This window comes from Neoarius graeffei, chromosome 24 (genome assembly GCF_027579695.1).
Source record: "Neoarius graeffei isolate fNeoGra1 chromosome 24, fNeoGra1.pri, whole genome shotgun sequence".
Taxonomy (NCBI): Eukaryota; Metazoa; Chordata; class Actinopteri; order Siluriformes; family Ariidae; genus Neoarius; species Neoarius graeffei.
Window position 1 is genome coordinate 13,798,221 of NC_083592.1, and position 10,810 is coordinate 13,809,030.

General features: G+C 45.4%; 1 protein-coding gene across 1 annotated transcript in view; it reads left to right on the top strand.

The window, feature by feature from the left end:
- LOC132872895 (transmembrane channel-like protein 1) overlaps nt 1-10,810 on the top strand; it is a 72,183-nt gene that overhangs the window by 45,263 nt on the left and 16,110 nt on the right. The window contains exon 18 of the mRNA XM_060908011.1: nt 10,176-10,254. Coding sequence (XP_060763994.1) covers nt 10,176-10,254 — 79 coding nt within the window. The remainder of the gene's footprint in view (nt 1-10,175; nt 10,255-10,810) is intronic.

The following is a 10,810-nucleotide window of genomic DNA, read 5'->3' on the forward strand; positions in this document are numbered from 1 at the left end:
TGTTCTGGAATGGCCAAGTCAAAGTCCTGACCTTAATCCAATGGAAATGTTGTGGAAGGACCTGAAGCGAGCAGTTCATGTGAGGAAACCCACCAACATCCCAGAGTTGAAGCTGTTCTGTACGGAGGAATGGGCTAAAATTCCTCCAAGCCGGTGTGCAGGACTGATCAACAGTTACCGGAAATGTTTAGTTGCAGTTATTGCTGCATAAGGGGGTCACACCAGATACTGAAAGCAAAGGTTCACATACTTTTGCCACTCACAGATATGTAATATTGGATCATTTTCCTCAGTAAATAAATGACCAAGTATAATATTTTTATCTCATTTGTTTAACTGGGTTCTCTTTATCTACTTTTAGGACTTGTGTGAAAATCTGATGATGTTTTAGGTCACATTTATGCAGAAATATAGAAAATTCTAAAGGGTTCACAAACTTTTAAGCACCACTGTATATAGTGCATAATTGTATATAATATATGGGTCATCCCATGCCAAATCAACAAATATCTGACAAATTTATGCTCAACCATATCAGATTTCAATGAAATTTGGAGGGCTCAGAGACACTATTAAAAGAAGTTAATCCCCAAAATTTGAGCTTCCTATCTCCAACTGTTTCAGAGATACAGGCATTTGAATTTTTCGATTTTTTTGCATTTTGCTCAAAACATACATATTTCAAAGTGTAATATAATCTTTATTATGCAAGATAGAAACCTAAAATTTTGCACAGAGAGACTCAATGTCTTGTACTACAAGCTTCAACTTAGAATTTCAATGGTCATTGTATATTAGATGGTGATTTTAACAAGGAAATTAAAAAGACAAATTTGCATTTTTTGCATTTTTAACTCATTCTGGAAGCTTGCCTGTGGCAGTAATGCTTAAACTAAGAATGTTATTCAAATCTACACAGAAATATGTACCAATTTCAGTTTTACCAAGTCTCCACTATTCCTAGTTTGTCTGTAATAGGGTTTTGAAATTCACCGATTTCTAAAACATGCCATTTTCAGTAGCATGGATTCCAATGTGAGATAGCAGTTAGGAACTTGTAAATTTTTTTCAGTAATCTCCTAGACCCATATTTTATATTTCCAAGTTTTTGTTCTGTCTCTCAAGTATTTCTGAGCTACAGGTGTTTAAAAAATCCATTTTTTCCAAATTCGAATTTTTTATATTATTTCCATTTTATTGATGATTAAGGACTGATAAATACAACTAAATGATTTGTATAGATAAGGAAACATTTTACTTGTGTTCATGTCACAGAAATATGGTTTTAAAATATTATCATTTTGAAATAAGCTAAATAATATGTGAACATTTCACATTTTTCAGTATATATATATATATATATATATATATATATATATATATATATATATATATATATATATATAAAAACTAAAGAAGTCAGTCATTTTTCATATAAATCACTTAACTTACAATTTCTGTTGTATGTTAGTTTATGGCAGTCAGAATCTTTCTTTAGTCCAATTCCTATAGAACAGGGAGGAAGTTCAGCCATTTCTAGATGTCTAAGAACAAACTCATTTATACTGATCTCAAATTGAAAGCAACTACAATTAAATTCCCTAGTCAACTATTCAAAATATCCAATCCTTGCAAAGAAACACATTCAGTTAATAACATTGGTAAATTTTCTCAGTGCTCTGTATTACAATGTATTTAATATAATCCAAACAATATAATGTTATCTGAACAACTATGCAGTTTACAGACTCTAAAACTATAAGATATGAGCCACCTGTTCTGGTATCAAAGGTCACCTATTGTGCTGTGTTGATATTGATAAGGCTGGCTGTTGACTGGTACACAATAGCTGGTCATTGATTGCTAATGTTACACAGTCTTAGATTAAAATCAATTTACAAATAATTAATACTGAGCATTAATTGAAATTTTATTTAAAATTGAGGAAGAAACATGTCTCCTAACCTACTTGAGCCTTATTGAAGCATTTATTAACCCTCAAATATCAGTTATATGAAAATATATAAAAAATTCGAATTTGGTGAAAATGGATTTTTTAAACCCCTGTAGTTTAAGAATACTTGAGAGACACAGAACGAAAATGTGGAAATATAAAATATGGGTCTTGGGGATTACTGAAAAAAATTTACAAGTTCCTAACTGCTATCCCACATTGGATTTCTTGCTACCTAAAATTGTATGTTTTAGAAATCAGCGAATTTCAAAACCCTATTACAGACAAACTAGGAATAGTGGAGACTTGGTAAAACTGAAATTGGTAGATATTTCTGTGTAGATTTGAATAACATTCTTAGTTTAAGCATTACTGCCACAGGCAAGCTTCCAGAATGAGTTAAAAATGCAAAAAATGCAAATTTGTCTTTTTAATTTCCTTGTTAAAATCACCATCTAATATACAATGACTATTGAAATTCTAAGCTGAAGCTTGTAGTACAAGACATTGAGTCTCTCTGTGCAAAATTTTAGGTTTCTATCTTGCATAATAAAGATTATTTTGCACTTTGAAATATGTATGTTTTGAGCAAAAAAAAAAAAAATTGAAAAATTTAAATGCCTGTATCTCTGAAACTATTGGTGATAGGAAGCTCAAGTTTTGGGGATTAACTTCTTTTAATAGTGTCTCTGAGCCCTCCAAATTTCATTGAAATCTGAGATGGTCGAGCATAACCTCTTGTTGATTTGGCATGGGGCGGCACGGTGGTGTAGTGGTTAGCGCTGTCGCCTCACAGCAAGAAGGTCCTGGGTTCGAGCCCCGGGGCCGGCGAGGGCCTTTCTGTGTGGAGTTTGCATGTTCTCCCCGTGTCCGCGTGGGTTTCCTCCGGGTGCTCCGGTTTCCCCCACAGTCCAAAGACATGCAGGTTAGGTTAACTGGTGACTCTAAATTGACCAGGTGTGACTGTGAATGGTTGTCTGTGTCTATGTGTCAGCCCTGTGATGACCTGGCGACTTGTCCAGGGTGTACCCCGCCTTTCGCCCGTAGTCAGCTGGGATAGGCTCCAGCTTGCCTGCGACCCTGTAGAAGGATAAAGCGGCTAGAGATGATGAGATGAGATGAGATGATTTGGCATGGAATGACCCATATACAACCCCGATTCCAAAAAAGTTGGGACAAAGTACAAATTGTAAATAAAAATGGAATGTAATGATGTGGAAGTTTCAAAATTCCATATTTTATTCAGAATAGAACATAGATGACATATCAAATGTTTAATCTGAGAAAATGTATTATTTAAAAAGAAAAATTAGGTGATTTTAAATTTCATGACAACAACACATGTCAAAAAAAGTTGGGACAAGGCCATGTTTACCACTGTGAGACATCCCCTTTTCTCTTTATAACAGTCTGTAAACGTCTGGGGACTGAGGAGACAAGTTGCTCAAGTTTAGGGATAGGAATGTTAACCCATTCTTGTCTAATGTAGGATTCTAGTTGCTCAACTGTCTTGGGTATTTTTTGTCGTATCTTCCGTTTTATGAAGTGCCAAATGTTTTCTATGGGTGAAAGATCTGGACTGCAGGCTGGCCAGTTCAGTAACCGGACCCTTCTTCTACGCAGCCATGATGCTGTAATTGATGCAGTATGTGGTTTGGCATTGTCATGTTGGAAAATGCAAGGTCTTCCCTGAAAGAGACGTCATCTGGATGGGAGCATATGTTGCTCTAGAACCTGGATATATCTTTCAGCATTGATGGTGTCTTTCCAGATGTGTAAGCTGCCCATGCCACATGCACTAATGCAACCCCATACCATCAGAGATGCAGGCTTCTGAACTGAGCGCTGATAACAACTTGGGTCATCCTTCTCCTCTTTAGTCCGAATGACACGGCGTCCCTGATTTCCATAAAGAACTTCAAATTTTGATTCATCTGACCACAGAACAGTTTTCCACTTTGCCACAGTCCATTTTAAATGAGCCTTGGCCCAGAGAAGACGTCTGCGCTTCTGGATCATTTTTAGATACGGCATCTTCTTTGAACTATAAAGTTTTAGCTGGCAACAGTGGATGGCACGGTGAATTGTGTTCACAGATAATGTTCTCTGGAAATATTCCTGAGCCCATTTTGTGATTTCCAATACAGAAGCATGCCTGTATGTGATGCAGTGCTGTCTAAGGGCCCGAAGATCACAGGCACCCAGTATGGTTTTCCGGCCTTGACCCTTACGCACAGAGATTCTTCCAGATTCTCTGAATCCTTTGATGATATTATGCACTGTAGATGATGATATGTTCAAACTCTTTGCAATTTTACACTGTCGAACTCCTTTCTGATATTGCTCCACTATTTGTCGGCACAGAATTAGGGGGATTGGTGATCCTCTTCCCATCTTTACTTCTGAGAGCCGCTGCCACTCCAAGATGCTCTTTTTATACCCAGTCATGTTAATGACCTATTGCCAATTGACCTAATGAGTTGCAATTTGGTCCTCCAGCTGTTCCTTTTTTGTACCTTTAACTTTTCCAGCCTCTTATTGCCCCTGTCCCAACTTTTTTGAGATGTGTTGCTGTCATGAAATTTCAAATGAGCCAATATTTGGCATGAAATTTCAAAATGTCTCACTTTCGACATTTGATATGTTGTCTATGTTCTATTGTGAATACAATATCAGTTGTTGAGATTTGTAAATTATTGCATTCCATTTTTATTTACAATTTGTACTTTGTCCCAACTTTCTTGGAATCGGGGTTGTAAGCATAATATGCATAATTATGATATGGGCGTCTGTGTACGTATGGATGTGTAGAGTTATAGGTATGTGTATATGTATGTACTGTATATATGTATTGTATGTGTGTATATATGCATAGCATAAGTATTTGTATATATATGATTTGATTTGGGCCATATTATACCATGTTGGTATGTTGGTATTTTTTTTTTTTTGTTGATTTTGCTTTTGTAAGACTCCCTACGTGTGGGTGGAGCACTGAGGACGGCAGGACAGAGATCAGGTTTGCCAAACGGCTTTATTGCCACACTTTTCAGTGAACAACGTTATATTGTCTAGACACACACACACAGCCAGCGTCTAGTCTGGAGATCAGCTCCTCTGCTCTCACTCTCCCTCCTTACATAGGGCGCGGTCACTGGGAAGACACACACAACCACAGGTTAATTGTTCTCAGGTGTCGTGATTCTGCCACTTACCTTCCCTGACTCCGCCCTCCTGTCACAGACCGGCGCTTGACCACGCCCCCGCTGCCACATACCCCCACCGCCCGACTCAGGCCGGTTCGGCCGTCCGGCCTGCAGCCGACTCCCCCCCCCCCCTTGACGGGAGAGGAAGTCCGCCACGACCATCTGCGCCCCCGGCCTGTGGACCACCTTGAAATTAAAGGGTTGGAGCGCCAGATACCAACGGGTGATCTGCGCGTTGGCATCTTTCATGCGGTGGAGCCACTGGAGGGGCGCGTGGTCTGAACAGAGGGTGAAAGGGCGCCCCAGTAGGTAGTACCGGAGGGCGAGAACCGCCCACTTGATGGCCAGACACTCTTTCTCGATGGTGCTGTAGCGCCCCTCACGCACCGACAGCTTCCTGCTGATATACAGGACAGGGCGGTCCTCCCCCTCCACCTCCTGGGACAAAACCGCCCCCAGCCCTCTGTCTGACGCATCGGTCTGCAACACAAAGGGGAGAGAAAAGTCAGGGGAGTGTAGAAGTGGCCCCCCACACAGTGCAGCCTTTACCTCAGAGAAAGCCCGCTGGCACTGCTCCGTCCACTGGACCGGATCTGGTGCCCCCTTTTTAGTGAGATCAGTCAGCGGGCTGGTGACGTCTGAATAATTAGGTATAAACCTACGATAATAGCCAGCCAGCCCCAGGAACTGTCTCACCCCCTTTTTGGTCTTGGGCCTCGGGCAGGCCGCAATTGCTGCCGTCTTATTAATTTGGGGACGCACCTGCCCGTTGCCCAAGTGGAAGCCCAGGTACCGTACTTCCACCCGCCCAATCGCACACTTCTTTGGGTTGGCTGTGAGCCCAGCTTGCCTCAGCGACCTAAGGACGGCCCTCAGATGTTCGAGGTGCCGCTGCCAGTCATTGCTATAGATGATGATATCATCTAAATATGCTGCCGCATACGTGGCGTGAGGGCGGAGGACTCTGTCCATCAGCCGCTGAAACGTCGCGGGCGCCCCAAACAGCTCAAACGGAAGGGTGACGAATTGGTGTAAACCAAACGGTGTGGAAAAGGCCGTTTTTTCTCGGGATAGTGGAGTCAAGGGGATCTGCCAATATCCCTTCGTCAAATCCAGTGTCGAATAAAATCGAGCAGTGCCAAGTCGATCGAGCAGCTCATCAATACGAGGCATTGGGTACACGTCGAATTTAGACACCGCGTTGACTTTTCTATAGTCCACACAGAACCGGACCGACCCGTCGGCCTTGGGTACCAAGACCACCGGGCTGCTCCAGTCACTGTGGGACTCCTCGACGATGCCCATTTCGAGCATGGTCTGAAGTTCTTCCCGAACCACCTTTTTTTTGTGTTCGGGTAGCCTGTAAGGGCGGCTACGCACTACCACCCCCGGGGGTGTCTCTATGTGGTGCTCTATGAGGTTAGTGCGACCGGGCAGGGGCGAGAACACATCCAAAAACTCGGTCTGCAACTGGGTGACCTCCGTGAGTTGGGTCGGGGAGAGGTGGTCTCCACAGGGGACTGGAGAGGTACGTGATGCCAATGTTCCTTTTTGAACCTCCGGCCCCAGCTCCGCCTTCTCCTGAACTACCGACACCAACGCCACGGGGACCTCCTCGTTCCAGAGTTTAAGCAGGTTGAGGTGGTAAATCTGTAGCGCCCCACCCCTGTCCGTTCGCCTCACCTCATAGTCGACATCCCCGACTCGCCGTGTGACCTCAAAGGGTCCTTGCCACTTGGCGATCAATTTGGAGCTCGACGTGGGCAACAGTACGAGTACCTTATCTCCCGGAGTGAACTCTCTAAGGCGTGTACCCTTGTTGTACAGGCGGGCTTGCCGTTCCTGGGCCTTCCGCAAATTCTCCTGAGTTAGGTGGGTGAGTGTGTGGAGTTTTGCGCGCAGGTCCATAACGTACTGAATTTCATTCTTACTTTGTGAAGGTCCCTCCTCCCAATTTTCCCGCAGCACGTCCAGGATGCCGCGCGGCTTACGCCCATATAATAATTTGAACGGGGAGAACCCCATGGAGGCTTGGGGGACCTCTCGCACTGAGAACAGCAAGGGTTCGAGCCACTTATCCCAATTATGTGCGTCCTCACTTACTAATTTTTTAATAATATTTTTGAGGGTGCGGTTGAATCGTTCTACCAAACCGTCCGTTTGTGGGTGATACACGCTGGTGCGGATCGGCTTAATCCCCAATAACCCATACAGTTCGCGCAGTGTTCGTGACATAAACGTAGTGCCTTGATCAGTCAGAATCTCTTTCGGGATTCCAACTCGGGAGATGACGCGGAAGAGTGCCTCTGCAATACTGCGTGTTGAGATATTGCGCAGAGGCACGGCTTCCGGGTATCGCGTTGCATAGTCCACCAGAACTAATATAAAACGGTACCCTCGTGCTGACCGATCTAATGGCCCGACGAGATCCATCCCGATTCTCTCGAACGGGGTCTCGATTAACGGTAGAGGGCGCAAAGGCGCTTTTGGAATGGCCGCTGGGTTTACTAACTGGCATTCGCGGCATGCCGTACACCACCTACGGACATCGCCGCGAATCCCCGGCCAATAGAATCGGGCCATTATTCGGGCTAGTGTTTTATCCTGCCCCAAGTGTCCAGCCATGGGATTAAAGTGAGCCGCCTGGAATACCAATTCCCGGCGGCTTTTCGGAATTAAAAGCTGCATGACTCGCTCTTTAGTTTGAGTGTCCTGTGTCACTCGATATAATCTATCCTTCATAATCGCGAAGTAGGGGAAGGACAGGGTGGCGTTCGGCAGGAGCGTTTGACCATCGATTACTCTCACTTGGTCAAACGCATGCCGCAGAGTCTCGTCTCGCGACTGCTCTAATGGGAAATCTGCGAGGGATTCCCCAATAGAGAGAGGAGGAGCCGGCAGCTCCTCACTCTGACGCGAGGATGACGTAGACGGCTCTGTGACAGCTGCTCCCGCCAAAGCGACACTGGGACCTCCCCCTGTCAAATGGCAGGACCCACTCTCTACTAGGCGTGTCATTAAACCCCGAAATCCCGGCCAATCAGTCCCCAAAATTAACGAGTGGGTAAGGCGAGGATTAACCGCCGCCTTCACTATAAATTTTTCCCCTCTGAAAATAATGTGGACCGACACCAAAGGGTAGCTGTGAACATCCCCGTGCACACATAACACCTTCACCCCTTGTGCTCCCCCCAATGCCTCGTTTTGAACCAGGCTTTGGCGAATTGAGGTCTGATTACAACCAGAATCCACCAACGCCTGATATGTAGCCCCTTGGATACTCACCGGTATGCGAGACGCTCCGGCCCGATCGAGGGCGGCCTCTGGCGCGTCGGGGATCCGAACCACTGCGCCCACTTCCATTGCTGTGCACTGCTGATGAAGGTGGCCCGGCTCCCCGCAGCGCCAGCAAACCGGCCCGGGCTTTCCCTCTGCACCGGTGATCTGGGGCTCACTCAACTGAGGTGGGGGAGAGACAGACACAGAAAGGAGAAACGGGAGGGCACCGCGGGTGCGGCGGGCCGGCTGGGGTGGAGCCGGCCCCCGCCTCCGCGGTGGGGGAATGGGGCGAGGACGGGACACAGGAGGAGGGGGAGAGAGAGAGAGAGAAGAGGAGAGAAGAGACGATGCCATCTGCTGTCCTGCCGCCGGGACAGCCGCCAGATGATCCTCCGCCAGCTCGACTGCCTGATCCAGCGACGCCGGGCGGTGGCACTGGACCCACTCCGCGGTTCCATCTGGTAAGCGGGCAACGAACTGTTCCAGTACCACCTGGTCGACGATTCCCTCGGCGTCGCGATGGTTGGCCCTCAGCCACCGCCAGCAGGCGTCCCGGAGCTGCTGGCCGAACGCGAACGGCCGGCCAACTTCCTCCAGTCGCAGCGCGCGGAAGCGCTGGCGCTGTTGCTCTGGGGTGCGCCCCACGCGCTGGAGGACGGCCCAGCGGAGGTCCGCGTAGGCCAGCCGGCGGTCGGCGGGGAGCTGTAGCGCGGCCAGCTGTGCCTCTCCCGTGAGCAGGGGGAGGAGGCGCGCCGCGCGCTGCTCCATCGGCCACCCCGAGGCTTCGGCGACCTGTTCGAACAACGTGATGAACGCCTCGGGGTCGTCCTGCGGGCCCATCTTGGTGACGATGAGGGGAGACGGGCCCGCGGCCGGAGCGCTGGTGGACCCCGCCGACGCGAGGAGATGCCGGAACGCCTCGCGGTCTTCCTGCTGGGCCAGCACCAGGGCTTCGAAGCGCTGCTCCTGCTCCTTTCGGAGCGTGACGAGTGCCTGGTGCTGGCTTTGCTGAGCCGTGGCGAGGGCGTGGACCAGATCGGCGAACGGGGAGGATTCCATGGGGCTGCTGATTTGGTGCTCCACCTCCCAGGTTTCGGCACCACTGTAAGACTCCCTACGTGTGGATGGAGCACTGAGGACGGCAGGACAGAGATCAGGTTTGCCAAACGGCTTTATTGCCACACTTTTCAGTGAACAATGTTATATTGTCTAGACACACACACACAGCCAGCGTCTAGTCTGGAGATCAGCTCCTCTGCTCTCACTCTCCCTCCTTACATAGGGCGCGGTCACTGGGAAGACACACACAAACACAGGTTAATTGTTCTCAGGTGTCGTGATTCTGCCACTTACCTTCCCTGACTCCGCCCTCCTGTCACAGACCGGCACTTGACCACGCCCCCGCTGCCACAGCTTTGTTTTGTATATATAGTTTATTATGGTGGAAAGTGACGTTTGATTAACAGTGGTATAGAGGGTTAGGATTTGATAAGTTATTTACTTCTTCCTAATCCTTTTCGAACATTATTATGTTATTGCCTTGTGGCTACGCTATTCTGTTTATGATGATGTTTTGATGATTGCATTTTTTATTTTTATTTTTTGTTTTTTTGTTTGTTTTTATATCTTCTTTACTGTTTGGAATAAAGCAATCAATCAATCAATCAATCAATGGTATATACAATTGTAATATCCTTAAAACATTCAGTACTTATTTTTTTCTCTTTTTGTTTTAGCCTCACGATTTATTACCTCCATGCCACATCTAAAACATACAAGCAGGTCAACACTGATCTGAAAAAGAAACTGCAGGCTGTAAGTTGAAAGATCCCTGATTTTTATGCAAATAATCAGTTAATACTGAACTCATACAATCATTTGAGTGTATTTTTATAATGTCCCTTTAATCAGATTGATCCAATCCAAATGACTGAACAGCATTCAACATATCAATTACTCGGCATGTAATGATTAATCTAAATTCATGATTCGATTCACGATATTGGGTTCATGATTCAATTTTCCCATGATATTTTTGAAAAAATTAAATGAAGAAAATTTTATTACCAAAATATTGTGGCAACATTTATTTTCCTATTCTTTATCAATTTAAATATTCCTTTTGTGAAATAAAATAATATTTCATTTTCTTAATCACCAACAGTAATTATTTACCCACATTTGTAGATGTTGGAGTAAAATATAATAGCGTGTTTATTAAAATATTCCTTTTATTAAAAATGTTTAAAAGTTAATAACATATAAGCCTTTCCTTAATGACTACATGTCATTTTTCTTACTACTATTTCATACTACTACTGCATCTTTCAGCAGTCTGAAAAAAGATCCAATTTTTGTAGAAAGCTTTGAT